This window comes from Rhopalosiphum maidis, chromosome 2, assembly GCF_003676215.2.
Source record: "Rhopalosiphum maidis isolate BTI-1 chromosome 2, ASM367621v3, whole genome shotgun sequence".
In the NCBI taxonomy this organism is placed as follows: Eukaryota; Metazoa; Arthropoda; class Insecta; order Hemiptera; family Aphididae; genus Rhopalosiphum; species Rhopalosiphum maidis.
In genome coordinates this window covers 48,818,704-48,836,530 of record NC_040878.1, presented here as the reverse complement: position 1 = coordinate 48,836,530, position 17,827 = coordinate 48,818,704, and the positions used below count along the sequence as shown (strand labels likewise).

General features: G+C 28.4%; 1 protein-coding gene across 1 annotated transcript in view; it reads right to left on the bottom strand.

The window, feature by feature from the left end:
- LOC113552171 overlaps window positions 1-17,827 on the bottom strand; it is a 211,539-nt gene that overhangs the window by 154,462 nt on the left and 39,250 nt on the right. Inside the window, 4 exon segments of the mRNA XM_026954905.1 lie at window positions 11,096-11,141; window positions 13,095-13,177; window positions 13,180-13,287; window positions 14,513-14,702. Coding sequence (XP_026810706.1) covers window positions 11,096-11,141; window positions 13,095-13,177; window positions 13,180-13,287; window positions 14,513-14,702 — 427 coding nt within the window.

Below are 17,827 nucleotides of genomic sequence, written 5' to 3'. Positions count from 1 at the left end.
ATAAAAAAAGAATAAATATATTAATTGATTATGAAGATTAAAAATGATTATTTATACACGTTTACACGAAAAATATATCAAATTATTATTATTAATCATCAATTAATTAATGATAATATAATATTATAATTTTACAAGTGTAAAAAATAAAAAATTTAGCGTGTTGCTGGTAACATTTTCTCTAAAATAATATACAAATAATAAGCTACTTTTCACTTCTTTTATTGGATTTAAAAGTTTCCATTTCAAATGTATTTAATACATTAAAATATAAAAATTCATAAAAAAAACTATATTTTTTAAAAGAAATACATTTATATTTCAATATTTTAAAAATTATATTAAATATTATACAGATTATTTTAAAACTGTAAATTGTTTATACATTTAAAAAAACTAAAATTTCAATGTAAGTGTATTAGTGTTGTGTAAATATTAATGTGTGTGTAGGTACTAGGTAATAAGTGATAATTCTTTAATTTATATAATCAATTAATAAGATCTCATTTACCTTGTTATTTTTTCAATATTGGAGTGTCTGGAGTGACTTGTTATCAAATTCAAGGTTTAGAATATTATCTTAGGTATCACACACATTTTTTTTATTGCTTTAATTTTAAATCCAATTATTAGCATAATAGAATTATGAATTTTTCGGATTTTCAGATAAAATACCGTCCGGGAAAAAGTTCATTCGGGAATTTTGATTCGGAAAAAATACCGGTAACCATCATTCTCATCCTACACTGCAATCCCACTACTAATTACACGTGTATATAATGTGTGTGTGTGTGTGTGTGTGTGTGTGTGTGTATGCAGTATAATTTTATCGTGATATCAACTAGGTATACTATCTTGTATATAGTGTTCGTTTATAGTGTTTATACGCAATATTACTTTTTTTTTTTTTGTATGACAATCCCATTCGTATAAGGCGTAGTTACCTACCATAGGAATGATAATGACACAACGTGATTATCACATAATTGTCTATTGTTATTATTATTAATATTATTGCATTGGTTTTTATTAGTTTTATTTATGAACGGTTAGAACTGTTAAAAGTAACAAGTAAAAAACTGCTTTATTTCATAGCTATTGTTTAACATTAATTTTATTAGGTACATAAAGATATTCTCAAAATGATAGGTAGGAGATACCTGCCTACTTACTATTAAACACTATATAATTAAAATCTAACTGTGTTCATAATAGTATTTAGAATAAAAAATAATCTTCATTATATGAAGTCGAGGTCGCAGTAAATTTCTGATAGGGTCTAAATGAATTAGAAAAAATATTCAAAATCTAGATAAAGAATTATTTTATACATCCTAAAATAGATCAAATATCAATAATTTGTTTCTTTCAAAGATGGAATAATTAAAAAATATATGTCTGTGCGTGAATGAAACATCAAATTTAAGCGTTTTTAGTAGTCCAGTTTTTCCTGCTTTGTGATCCGCCTATTACGCTTACTGCCACCCCTGATATGTATTTACTATATATAGATAGGAATCTGATTGAAATTTAAGTGAATCATGCATTAAATATAACTTATCATATGCCCCTGAGTGACTATACATTACAATTATCATAGCTATAGGATGTTCTAAGATATATTATTTAATATTTATTCAACATTTTATTTTTTAATTGTTATAACTTATTATACGAAATAAAATATATATTTAATGTATTCAATGAAAATAGTGTTGGAAATTTTATTCTATGGTCTTTGGGGACAAAATAATACTTTTCACTTTCTGCGACTTATTCTTTATAAGGGCTCAACTATAGTTCTGCAGTGCATGAACTATACCATGCGCCATGCCCGCAATTTATAGTTTCCCACACAATCATCATTGATGAAAATAAAACTATAACTATAATTATATATTTATACAACAATAGTTGTAGAATGTCTTACAGTTTCAATTTTTTATAACTATTCTATACACAATGTAAATAAATGGATATATTTTCAGGTGTTTTAACATTTAACAATACTACATTAGTAAATTTCTTATAATGAACTTAAAACAACATAATATATTATGTTTATACCCTTTTGATAGTTAATACTAAATCAATCGTAAAAAAATACATATAATTACCTATCGTTTGCTGATAATTTGTTAGAGGACGCCAACAAAAACTGTAGGACAATAAATAATTTTACAATCCAAAAAAAATCGTACATTACCGTAATGGATTGATATAACGAGAAAGCAATACATACTTGATTTCCTTCCATAAATATTATAAGGGGCCGATAACGAATATCAATGAACCGATCTATCAAGTGTGTTTCGTAACGTGTTTAGGGCGGCCTGCCACTTACACAAACATATATGTAGGTACGCATAATCACACACACACACACACACACACACACACACACACAGGTCACAGATACGCATGGAGATTGGCATCCCGTATTACACGATAAAAAGTGATTTCTAATCATAAATAAAGCATGAACCACCGCGGTGACTACCTTGAGGTCGCGAGCCGCCCTATAACAACGTTTTTATGCGGCTTATGGAGAAAGAGAGACACCACATAAACACATTACATATATATACACGCATCCCCTCTCACCCGGTGATAGTGAGGAGAAGAGGTCGGTCAGTCAATGCAATACAATGCACTAATAGATATTGTCACACAAATATCTCGATAATGATCGATAATTGAATTATATATACCTACCCTTTTTTTTAAGTGTCTCCAATCGAGTGAAAGTACTATATTTTATTATTGTGAACAATAATATTATGATAATAGTAATAATGCATTTGTCGTACACTCAATAAATAATAAACAAATTGTATAGGCATAACGGTGAGCGAAAAGCGACTACCTGAATCTGTAAATCAATTGTAACAGAAATAAAGTTTATCGCGTGTGATCAAAGGAATAAAACAGTTTTTTCTGTTTTCATACGATATACAATCACACGCAAAAACTTCTTATTAGTATACATGAGAAAGACTGTTTCTAACTAGGTATATATTTAGATTTTTATTCAGTAAGACTGTAATCGGTCGTTAAATTTTCCATCGCTATTATTTATTGTTTTTCAGCTATGGTTAGGTGAGTACCAGCAAAAAAAAAAAAAAAAACAATATCAGAATTTACTATAGTTTTTATATAATATAATGCTTATTTTAACACTCGATTCAAAGAATGTGTTACTCAAAATATTTTTAAATAATATTAATTCATTATTTAAAAATAATATTATATACAACTTATTTCTTATAATTGTAATATAATCATTATACAATCATATAACTGATATCAAAATACATAACTGAACATTGAACAATAGTGAGCATGGTGTAAAAAATAAAACTAATTAGTACCCATAATCATATTTACGAGTATTTCCCATAATATTTTTATCTTTTCATAATAATTAAAAATTGTAATAAAAACAATATTCACACTGCGTAGTGTGTGGGCCGTCTTAGTAATTCAATGATAATATTTACCTTTTTTTTGTATCATAATATCGTATACAATGATAATTATATTATTACAAAAGGACCCATATGATATGCATTAGGTATACACACTATAACAGCTACAATATGATTCTAATATATTATGATTTACTTATGCTGCACATTTCCCACACGTGGTAACTGCTATAATTTATACTTTTACAAGGCTCATTATTTTAGTCGGTGCGCACAACCCATAAAATAAAAAAACTAATGTATGATGTCGTTTTGTTAATTGTTTGAGTTCATTATTACCCCCTAGTTCATTCATTTTTTACCTACCATACGGCATTCTGTTGAATTGTTGGTTTGTGTGATGGGTTTGACTAAATGACGATTGAGACATCTCACGTGTTATCAAAAAAAAAATAAAATAATACGAGTATGTCTTGGCTGGCGATCGGCGAGCGAAAGATAGCAAAAAGTACAAAATCGCCGCGCGTAATAACCTTCGCGACTCGTACACTCATACTGCAGCTACATAATAGATTATGCTAATTTAATATACGATTACCTATATTATACTTATGATGCGCGATCAAACTTCGGACGGCGCGCGAGGTGGCTGCTACAAGTGTTACGAAACGGTTACTCGTTGACACAATATTACACGCTGGCGCAGAACTGCAGTACACGGTTAGCGTAATTAATGTGACCCACGTATAATACATATACGGTCTGTATAGGCTATAATACTGTAATGTGCGTTTAAAAGATAAAAAATTAATACGTCGAGTTGAACGACCGCACCTAGTGAAAGCCATTCATTTTATATATATTATTATATGACGGCGACATTAACCTTGCACAGAGATCGCGAGAGGGGACGTGAGTATAATATAACAATATTATGATAAAAGTCTACATAGGTTTGCCAATTGGTAATGTAATTTGTATTAATAGTTTGAAAAATATGTATATAATGCATATACATAATAAATAATATATATTTAGTGAACAACCCTAATTGCAGTCGTAATAACTGCGCATATAATCGTATAAAGTTAACACAGTACAACCTGCAGACCGGAAACTCCGCTCTCTATTACCACGTCAGTCAAATACCTATTATTTTCGAGTTTTGCCAAGTTAATGATTGAATTTAACGCCGTAAGTAAACGTTCTTGTAAAATGTTCTTGTATTCATTTGAATCAAGTCAAATATTTTCGGACATCGCGATTATTTGGTAGCTTATGGTGCGCGATACGATTTCCGGGTGATAAATTTGAAATTTTTCAGTGGTGCGTCAACGTTATTTAATTTAAAACAACTATTTATTAAACTCTCCTGAAATTCGTTAAGAAATTACTTTTGAAATGTATGTGCACTCGGTTGTTGAACCAAATCAAAAATTAGAACTATGACTTGTTCGGTTTAAAATCTTAGACATTGAGTCACATTGATATACAACGCCACCTATCACTGGTATTGAGGAATATATATTATGGCAATTATACACTGCGGACTTTTACTACGCTACACCGTGTGCTATATGCATTGGCGCAACTAGGGGGATTTAAGGGGGTTTAATCCCGTCAACTACTATAATCCCCTCAGGCTATAGTAGCCCCCCACATTTTTTTGATTATTTAAGATTTAATAATAATTTAAGCAAAAGATAGTGAGAATGTGAGATACATCCTATGCAATATGATATAGATAATTATTGTAACAGAATTATTCAAAAGTAAATTGGGCTATCTCCCAATATGCAGTCTACTTCTGTTTTGTGTACTACCTAACTATAAATATGAATATAGTATGCGGTCTACCGCTAAATATTATGCAGGCATGCTGCATGCGGCAGAAACCAGCGGCATTGCGGCGGTGACTGTTCAATATTTTAGTTTTATTTTGGTGATTAAAAATTGACAAAAAAAACTTATTTAGTATTTTTAATATACTAAAAAAAAGTATCCGTATTTGTACAGTTGTTACTATTAAAATGAAAATAATCCAGACAATCCTCCTAGTTTTTTGGAAAGCATGAAAGTAAGTAAATTGAATTAGGTATTTATTTGTGGACCTGCAGCCCCCTAATACTTTAGACCTAGTTGCGTCAATTGCTATATGGGCTAGAGTAACATTTAAAGCAGGTATATAATGTAAATAATATGTAATATATCGGTTAAAGTCGGACGGGTGCGGATCACTAACGTATCTGAATAAATCGTATATTATCTGGCCATACCTATATACTATTATTTATAATATTACACGTGTATAATATTATGACTAATAAATAATAATATTACTACTAGACATGATGTGAACTAGACTACAATTTACGCGGCAACAGTGGAGGTTCCCGATCGCACACATTCGGAGTCTGAGCCGACACGCATGACTAGACAGTAGACACAAGAGAAAAGTGAAAGACGCAATGTGCGTATATACACGACACACGTGTATGTGTGTGTGTGTGATGATACGCGCGTATAGGTCGTGCGTGTATATTATAATAATACTAATACTTATAAGTTATAATGTATAAACGTAGTGTGTCATCGGTTCAGCGGTATCGGTAGACAGCAGCCAAAAGACCTATAATCTACATATTATTATAATATTTATTATATATTACTTATTAGAATGTCGAGACAATTATTCCGACCCCAATAATCGGCGCCAATATTTTAAACACAATATTATTATTATTATTATTATTATATATGGTCGTTTTTATCTTCGGTATATAGACGCACTATTACAGTGTACCAATATAAATTATTATGAAGGTGTGATTACGCGGGTAAATATATTGCAGGATCACGAGAAACGATAGATCACACGACGAGACATCGCGCCGTGATTATTTTTTTTTATGATTTATTTATATTATATTCAAAAGTTGTAATTCGTTTTGATCCCAGAAACGATCGTTGGTTTTTTTTTTGTTTTCTTATTCTTATTTTTCTTTTTTTAACGATCCCGACGAGATCTTAAATTTATACTCGAATGCAGTTCAATACGGTAAATAATCGCGTATATTATTCGTATACCAATAACATCTATACGGCTATACAGCTAACGGCGAGAATACAAGAGCGCACGAAACGGACGCTTAGGTGTGATTCCTAAAGACAATATTCCTTATACCACAGTTGGACTAATTTATTAGTTCTTATTATTAAATTTTACACGCACATTTCAAGACTTCGTACAACGTGTTTGGAGATAAATTTACCCACAATAAACTCAAATAATCAATAATACAACAAGCCGCTTTGTCTCTCCATCTGCGCGGTATAATATATGATTATGATACACTGTAAACATGGCAATATTAGCACACATATTATTTTATTATAGTATTAATACGAAACGCGTAGATCGCGAGTTGACAAAATATTTGTACTATATTTGGTTATATTTTACAGTTAACGCTTGATTGATGTATAATATTTTAGCGTCACGCGATACTTCTTGGGAAATATTTTCGCAAGCCCCCGGTGATAATAAAATTATAGCCATATTATGGGGTTTTAAATATTACTTTCGGCACAACAAGCCATTATTAGCATTATTTTATTGGAAATGTTTACGTAACAAATGATTTTTTGAATAATATTTAACATATATTATATTATATTATTGTATGTATATATATATATGTATTAAATATATAATGTAATAATATAAAATATAACATGTACGTGTTTTAAATAATATGGAAAAAAATGATGTAATTTTTATCAAATATAATAAATGCTAACTCAACCATTAAAAAATAATATTTTGTAAGAAAATTACATCAAATAATCATTTATAATAACACCGGGCTTAAACAATATATTATAATATTTTTAAAATAAATTGTATACATCACTAGCAATTTTAAAATAGCAAATTTAATGAAGATTTATCAATTTATTATAGTTCTTATAGAATGAGGTTAAAACGATTACTCAAAAAGTATGTTATTGTATAATATATATACGTAAAATGATTAAAAACCAAAAGTTTATAAATTGTCATTAAATACAGAATAATTAAGTGAAAAATAATAATATTACGTGTCGATGTGTATAATTAAATGTATAATTCTCAAATATAACATTGGTCTAATAACTATGTATTTGTAATTTGTATTCAACTCATTTAGATTCTGCGAAAATTTAAAAAAAAATAAGATACTTTGCGAAAATATGGAATGAATGTAGTAAAAGTGAATGTGTTCATCTTCTGAATCTTGGCTAACTCGAGTTTAAACACCACTGCACCGGTTGACCAGTGGACCCTCGAGAACGTATAAATTGCAGTAATATTATATTATTAATAAGAACCGCGTTATTCGTCCGATAGAATACATACCAATAATAGAATCATTCACATAATAATATAATATACGCGTAATGCGTATACAAGTATAATATATATTACATAAAGTACGTATAATTTTGTAGTATATTTTAATATATATATATATTCACGTACAAAATAAATTTATACTGTTTAACTTTAATAATGAACGCGAGATTATATTATTACATATATTATATGTCCGGCATTCGTGCAAAATTCTATAATATCACTGTCTGGACATTAATAACCCAAACCCGTCACGAGCGTCGTTTTCTATGATATTATTACACGTGTACACCTATAGGTATAGGTGCGTTATGCGAAATTACATTAAAACGTAGATGCAGTGGTATAATAATTTTTACACTCGTTGGAAAGCACTTTTCTCCGCACGTTCGCCCGGACCATAGGCGCGCTGTACATGACTGTACGGACGTATAATAATAATATAATCATAATGAAGCTGCGGCCGGTGGCCAATAATAATTATTATATAGCGGTCGAAATGTAAAGTCGTAAGGCAAGGAGTTATATGGCAGCGGCGACACCTTAAAGAAATAAAGAAAGCGAATGCGTTCCAAAAAATTATATGTAAACGCGTTTTCGTGTCCTCGGGGTCTGCAGCTGTACCGGCGCTTGTATATATATACGCATACAATATACAGCAATACGTAATTTTGCAGAGGCTCGACGGCCGCGTGTTTATGGCGGTTATAAATTCAAAGACGTAAAAAATATTCGAAAATTAAATAATAGGTACGCGTATACACACGACGTTAATCGGATATAATATTATAATAACAGCGATATAATATTAAAAATAATAATAAATATATTTTTAAATAAGTACTTCCTCCCTCGGTGACCGTATACGTTTATTATATACATACATAATACATGTATATATTTTTTATATATCGAAGCTTTCACTCGCCACCAAACAATGGTCAGTAGTCGGTACGAATAATTTTTTTCGGAAATAGCGTATCACCATATCATTAAGTCATATCAATTTACAATCGTGTTATACTTATAGTCAACAATAATAATATTATATAGTGATGTACCATGTAGTTTACCTGCCTACACAATATATTATAATATAATAACATAGGCTTGGCGGTAGATGATGTTTCCATCCCGTTATACAAAATAAAAAAAGCATGATATCCAAAGTGCACAACCGGTTTTACCATTCACGATATTATTATTATATTATATATTGGCCCAATCCCGCGCTCGCGCAACCGCGATGATTTCACTTTCCATCCGCCGCACAGCCCTGGGGCTCCCGAAAGCCATTGTTTCTGGTAATGAGGAAGGCGGCGAAAGTTCCTTATCGTTTACTATGTGCATAATACACATACATACATAGTATATATTTTACCCGTGCGATTACATTACAGCTGTAGTAGTAATAATAATAATATTAGTTATTATATTATGTTTATATGTGTATGGTTATGCATGCTATTATACGAATCGTAAAATACTGATAACGAATAATAAAAATCGAAAAAAAAGTAATAAATATCAATAAAATATCGAAGCAGAATAACTGGAAATAAACTTGTGGCTCGGTGTGCGAATAGCCTGTAGCTATAGTTTGCCTTTCTAAAGGGTCATGTGGATTGCAAGCACAATATTGCATAATCATTCCCGTATACACATGGACCCGCGAGTTAAAGTACGTTACGGTAATTTGATAAAAACATAATAATTATTATTACCCACCTTTTATTATTGTTTAGTATAACCCTTGGAGGTGCCTGCAGTGTTGACACGTTTAACCGTGTCATCGTGGTCATAAAATGCAAGGATGTACAATTAACTATATTGTCTAATGTATATTTTTTATATAAATTATTATGTTAATAACTACGTGTTTGCAAAAACGCCTGTAAAACGATTGATAGTTGATACTATTATTGTTCGTGTAGACATAAGAAATTTTAACGTGAAATACAAAATGTCGATAATCAAAGGTTAGTACGCAACAACGCAACTGTGCAAATACAATAGAGACTCATGAATAGTGAAATAGTGGACTATTTCATACATGTGCTTCATCATGTCCCGATATATTTCATCTACCAACACTGATTAAATCGCATACACATCGGATACGAAACAAAAATTCCATTGCAATGACTTAAATATTAATAGAATCACCTGACGCCTGGCCATCTTAGTTCCGTTTAACTGTATTGAAATATTGGCGAAAGTTACTTAACACTAAATATTATGACTTATCAGTTTATTACTTTGAAACTTTATGAGTAATACTTATCACTGATTATTATAATATAACTTTCATTATAATAATATTATAATAAGATATTACGGCTTAAATTTTGACACATCTTTAAAGATTACCTAATACCTATAACATTAAATTTATGTTCTGGCCTTGGAAATAATATACTTTGCTTTTATAATATTTTTAACAAATTTAATGTACTAATTATAGAAGTGTAAATTGAAAGAATTTATAAAATTATTTCAAAATTGATAGGTACATTTGAGAGTTACGAAATAACGAACATTATATATGTAGTTATTTTTATTCCAATCAACTCATAATGAGTTATAACAAAATATAATTTATTGTGATGCATTCATGTTATAATTTCGTTGTAAAATATATGTTGAATGGTTATCGCATATTCATTTATATTTTATCAATCGAAAAGTATCTACATTACAGATTATCAAAATTGAATAGTACAATCGATGTTTAACAACTCAATTAGTAAAAAACGATTAGTAAAATATTTATATTATTTATAGATAATTATTGATTACATAATACTATTTAAAATTTCCCCACTCAACTATTAACCTTGATTAAATTTTCGTCTCGGTTTTTATTTTTTTAAACTAAAAAGAAACAAAAACTCGTCATATTTTATAGTTTTTAATATTTAGATAAAGTATTTGATTTTATGTATATTTGTGATCGTTATACGTATATTTAAATTAGTTTTTTCCTACACTAAAATATAACTCTCCTCTGCAGGAGGTCATAAAATTGCCACTAACTAAATACTTTCTTTTGAACTTAAAATATACTATCTTTATGTAATTATTATTTATTTTGTTTTGAATTGTCCTTTGCTTATTAAAATTATTCATTTTTCATTTTACAACCAACTAATTTTTGTCTTCAGACTCCAATAAATAAATTATAAATATAGTTTAATATCAATAAAATCAACTTTAAATTATCTTGTGATTAGTACATAGTATAATATAATTCTTTCATAATAATACTTACCTATTTGTGCAATTACTGGATCCCAATTTTCCATATCAGATTGTAACTAAAAAATATAAAAATAGACATTTCCATTAGGTGCATAATATAATATACATATTATTATTATATTCATAATCACGAAGAACCAATAATAATACTAATTTTAATTATTCAAATATTTATACAAATATACTTATACATTGTGATACCTAAATTATAATTTATACTATTCAAATTCCCAATTAAATGAAAAATGAATCTTTATCATCCTCATCATTAGGATATTTGTAAGCTCAACTTTCAAAAAAATATAAAAATTAAGCGAAAATAATTATTGTAATTCCTTGTACATATAAAATAGACCTATATAAAATAAAAATTAGATTTTTATAATTAAAAACTGGTCTGTCACAAGTCGCCTTAGGTTATAAGTTTTTATTTTGGATGACGATAGAACCTGAACATCACGCTGTATACGGCTAGGGGGTGTACTCCTTGTAATAATATTAGGTACACGCATTTACGTGTGTGATCCGATACCGGCATACTTTCACCTATTACTTAAAGGTATGCGAGGTATATAATTTTTCTTTCATGAAAACATAACTACAAAACGGAAATTCATGAGATTTACTTGCCTTCTTACTATTTTGTTTCTCACCAACACTTATCTTAAGTTATTTAAATTCCCTAATAATTATAAAGATTATTAATAAATTAAAAATAATGATAAATACTAAAATACATACATTTTATTGGATCAATTTTATTCTCAGTCAAATCATTGCAATAATCTGTTTTATTTTTAAACAGAAATTATACATTATTTTTTCTTTTTAACTATTACTGATCCTAAAATGTGCTTTTCAAAAATTTGATTCTTGTAACTAATACCTCCCGATATCTATAGATAGGAACAATATCCATTTATCAATAACATAATAAGCGTAGATTCCCAAGCTATTTGAATAAGAATGCTGTTCATATGAAATATTAAGTGGGAAAAGTGGCAAAATAAAAATAAAAACATTTATTCATTTTTTGATCTTTTCAACAGTACCAACTAAAATAAATCTATTAATTATATTTGCGATATATTTAGTACTAGGGGTATTGTGTAGACTACTAAATATACATTTTGTTGTTTGATCGCGAAATAATATTTCATTGATTGAATTGAATATGTGGTTCAGTTGGATAGAAAGAAACCATATTTTATAATATACAAAAATATGAATTTAAAAAAATAATTTAAAATAATTATAATCTTTTAAACACCTAATGTAAATAATATATTATAATATATAATTATGTTCATTAGTTTGTGTCACGTGATTTGAGTATTGTAATAAAAACGAATTAGTAATAATTATTATATAAATCTATTTTTTTTTTTTTTAATTAATTTCTTTTATAATCGTATATTTGTGTTTATTAATGAATGAATGATATCACAAAAAAATAACCTGAGTATCCATTGTAGAATCTTATATTTTATAATGAACCTTAATTCATTGTAGTTTAAAACTAAATGAATGTAGGTATGCCTTAAACATAATTATACTACAATAAGCGAATGAGTGTAGGTTGTTATATGTATAAGCATAAAGTACTTAAAAAGAATTCCAACAAGTCTAAATGAGAAAATAATAATTGCTAGCAATATTTAAAAATTATTATTACGAAACACAGTTACACAGATGTAGTCGATGTGTGTCCGGCGTTCGTCACACTTTATTCAACTCTAGACATAACATATTTATCATAATTAATGGGAAATCAATGATAAATTACCATTCATAACATTTTAAAAATGATCCCAATCAAAACTAAAATGTTGGTAGCTAGTACTAGCTACTATATATTTAAAATAAACATTATAATCTATTCAGTAAAATATCAAACATGAATCAATATATTAATTTAAGGGGATGAGACTTGGGAGACTTACTATTGTCTATTCTAATTTAATTTCTGGTAACAATTATTATTTAATACCATACGAAAATTAACTTACTTCTTTAACGACTTCACTGCATTTCTCAGCTATTTTCAATAATTTTTCAAATATTAAATCATATTCTTCGATGGACAAGATTTCATTCTACGCAACGGTTCTCCGTATAATTCTTTGGCAGATTTTAGGCATGTAATATATGCTATCTCATCGTAAATGAACTTCTCAGTAAGACAATATCTTCCATCGTTTTCTAAAAAAAAAAATCATTAAGTACATACTATGAAACTTAATATTATTCAATAATATATAATTCAACGCATTTATAATATTGTTAACGATGTACAATTTACTTATCTATTCAAGATTTGAATATATTTTGATCTATTATTTATTAAGGTAATTATATGCGTAATTGTTTAGAAACAAGGTCTTGAAATAATATTTTTAATAGTTAGTATATAAATTATAAACTAAATATTGTTCCTTTTACATTATTACATGCTGTCTCCTCTGCATTTGTTCTTATACATTCTCATTCGGCTTATGTGTATTATTGTTATTTGTTATAATAATAATTAAAAATCTACTGCCCCAAATTTAAATTTTTTAATTTTTCGATAAGCCAGTATGAGTTTATTTTAATATGGCCCTTACACTACGAGGATTAGTTATATAGCAAGTTTAGCTGTACTTATATTTATAACAAAAATATATATATATAACAGTAAAATTAAACAGATTTATTGTAACATAATAATAATAATAATAATAACAATTATTATTATTATTATTATTATAAATGTAATAGATTCATATAGTATAATCTATAAATATAAACTATGTTGATAAAAAAATTCTACAATTTACATTAAATTTGGTACTGTTAATAATTTTAAATTAAATAAGAATTTAATTTATTAATACCAAAGTTTTAAGATGATATAAATATTATTATAAAAATATATTTATAAATAATAATTATAATAATAATATTTTAAGAAATATTCTTATTCTACCCCACCCCCACCCGATTATTTAAAAAAGTATTGAGAATTTTCAACTGTGACCTTCCAAAAGTATCAACTAGATCCATTTTTTTTTACCAGAAAATTGAAAACTACTTTAAAGTTGATGATAGGAATATTTTTTCTAATAAAAACAATTATAATTGTTAAATCAATATATTCTTCATCCTACTCGGAATCTAAAATGCAATTATTATCCACGATTAATTTTGTAAAGCATTATTTCTACAAGTTATAAAATATATGTTTTTAAAATCAATATTATATTTTGTAGATCAATGAATGTTTATAGACATAAATGGTTTTTAAAAAATATATTTTGCTCGCATGATGAAACGGCAGGCGACTCGCATAGGCAACTAATACAGCACGTCTGCCATACAAGTAAAACGGTACAAAGTTGGGCGAACGTACATATACAACGATATTATTATTATATGTATTATTTACCGTGCTTTTGATCCGAATGGAATTGATCTTCTTGTACGATTACAATGTCTCCTACTAGGAAACCAATAGTGCAATTTTCGTCGATTTCAGCTAATGACCCGCCCAGATAATAGCCAGGTTGTTCCAAGCTGAATTCGAATACCAAACCGGCCAGCAATTGCTTAATCGTCTGATCACTACATCCCGTCATCTGAAACACAAACGAGAGATGAACTATTTAGAGTTTTGCATATTTTATTTACGTCTCCTGTTGAATAGTTAAAATTAAAAATAAATTTCTAATAGTTTATAAATAGTAGGTATTAGAAACAAATGGCAAACAATACACGATGACTGATTAAACCGTTCAATAAACTGTGCGTCAACTCTAATACTATCATCATCCAAGAACAAGGTCAATTCTATGGACGAATAATATGTTCAATAAATATATGAGACAAGCCATTCACTAGGCTAGCATTCTCATACATAATTAAAATACTTTAAAAATTTCAAAATTAACAAAAGTGAGTCACCACACTTACTGATATTATATTATTTTTATTATTAATTGTATAACCAACTGTACTCTATAAATACTACAGTATCTAGTGATCAAAAAATACATAATTGGTATTTATACATTTAGTTATGATAATTAAGGAAGATTTTTAACTAGAAGCAAGTTCGATTTAAATACACCTGTGATGACCAATCATATTAACCGAGTATAGCGATTTTCTTTACGATAAGTGCTTTTTGTTTTCATAAGTAGAATTTGTTTTTATCATAACGATATTAAATACTTTTAATTAATTAATAATTAAATACAAATGTTTTAAAAGTAACTAATAAACTTTTTAATTGGTAAATACGGTATAAAAATAATATATATTCAATAATAACAAGAAGATATTTAAAATTATTTGGGTAGGTAGGTTTAAAATTTAAATTTTTAGGAATATACACTTGTATTATTGCAGGATTTAAAATCTAATGGGTAATATATTTTATTATTAAATAAAATTAAGTTAGGTAGCTGTATGTAGTTAAGAACTGCATAGTGGTCCTAAATAGTATTAAATTGTTTTACGTACTATTATCCAGCTTTACAGTTGAAACATGTATGTTGAAAACCAATACTACTTGATTTATATTATTTAATAATTTATCTATTAAAGGATTTTTCATAGTTTACTAAACAATAAGTACGAGTAGTACGATAATCATTGTCTGTCAATCTGTGTCTTTAAAACGTAATAATAGGTACTTACGCGGAGCGATTTTATAGAAATATATAATTTACCTTTGCTGGCGTTTAACATACTAAGTTTTTATTATTAGGCACTATCAAAAAAATCTGTTACGTGTTATTTAACTCTTTAACCGATCTTTATGAAAATGAAAGTGTCAAATTTAATTATATAGTTTTCTATTAATTTTAGTAATTATGTATGCTCGTTGACTGTGAAACTATAATCATAGCTCTACATCCGTTATGTCATAAACGGTGATTGTTTTGTTTGTCAAAATAAGATTGATGAATGATGAACGACAGCTAGCAGCTGGGTAATGTCTATGTCGTCCCAAAACATTATTTTAATATTTAATTTTTAATTTTAAGATCAACTATATTGCATACAAATCTTACGACTTAAATAATATCACAGTGGTACTATTTTTATGGAAATTAAATTCAAGCCGCGGGAATATGTATATACATATAAATTCAAACGTGGACATTTACGAAGCGAGTTTACGTGATACTCACTATATAAAATACGTGGTATTACGAATAGTAAGTATTATATTATATAATTACTAATTAGGTAGGTATGCATATTTGGATGCAAAAATGTACGAACACAAGCAACACATGTATGATGGTCATATTATATTTTTTCAGCTATGTGATGGTTAATAATAAAAAATTGTGCAATTTATTAAATATAACCATTGATTTTAAATACTAGTATTAACTAGTATTATATACTAATACTAGTATTTATAATCAATGATATAACCGTGGTGGTCGGCGGCGAGGCTACAAATATATTGGTGCATGCGACTGTGCTGCAGTTGGAAAAGTCACAGACAAACATAAAATGTATTTTGTTGTTTATGATTTCAAGTTCCTAGGACTGTTGTGCGATTTATTTGACAATTAAGTTCACCGAACATTTACACGGTTTCAGATTTTTTTTTTTATATAACTCTTGTGATATAGGTACCTATTTCAATTATATGCCAGTTGAGTCGTCTGATATACTCTCACACGTATAACATAATGCGTGTGCTACACTTGATGGCGTCATAATAACTCATAATATATTATTAAACACTAACAGCGGAACGGAAACGATCGTATGCCATTAATCGAATTATCATATAATGATGTTTCCCGTATACGTATGTATACAAAACACCGTTGTAGTAAACATGCGTTTACCTATATAATAATCATATAATATATATAAACGGTTCTCGTGGAATCAAAAAAAACTTACACCCGCCGTGTAACGGTTGTTTGTGACCTTGCGTAAGGCCGTGGGTGAAATTTTCACACACGCGGTCAATAATACAATTCGTATTACTGCATTTAAGGTCGTCGTAAACTAGAGATCGCGCGTACGGTAGGTATAATCGCAGCCTCCAGGCGCACGCGAACCCATGCTACGACCATCGCCAACAACGACGACGACGAAGATGATGACGACTGTGGCGGCATCGGCAGGAGCAGATCGTCGACCGTAAACCGTTACGTCGAGACGTTTATTTATATATTTATTATATATAATATATATACTCTGCAAACCCGTTTCGCGCAAACCGGGAATAGATAACTTGACGTATGTTATTGTACGAAAATGCGCAGTACAGAACAGATGTACGCTAATAAGTATAATATTTCTGTTGGGCGAGCAAAAAATGTTCTTTAAGGAGCGATTTTCCAGAAAATTTTCCTCGAAATTCGCAAATGTAAGATATTGCAGTTAGTGTTAAATGCTATACATTTTGTGATAGGTATAATAATATGTGAATTTTACGATTTAGACTTACGACCGTACGGTGTATAATATATAATCATATACCATTATAAATTATTATCTTATTTAGTCAATAAATATTCCAATTAAAAATAATAAAAGTTCTATTGCCATATTGCATAATATAATATAGTATCGTTGTTGTCTATATGACGTGTTTCTTTTTACGATCGCACGTAAATTGATTTATGTATAGAATACGAATACAAAATACAGTTTCTCCGAGATGTTCACCAATGTGAAATTCTAAACTGGATCGACAGAACTAACATCGTAGAAACCCGCTCGC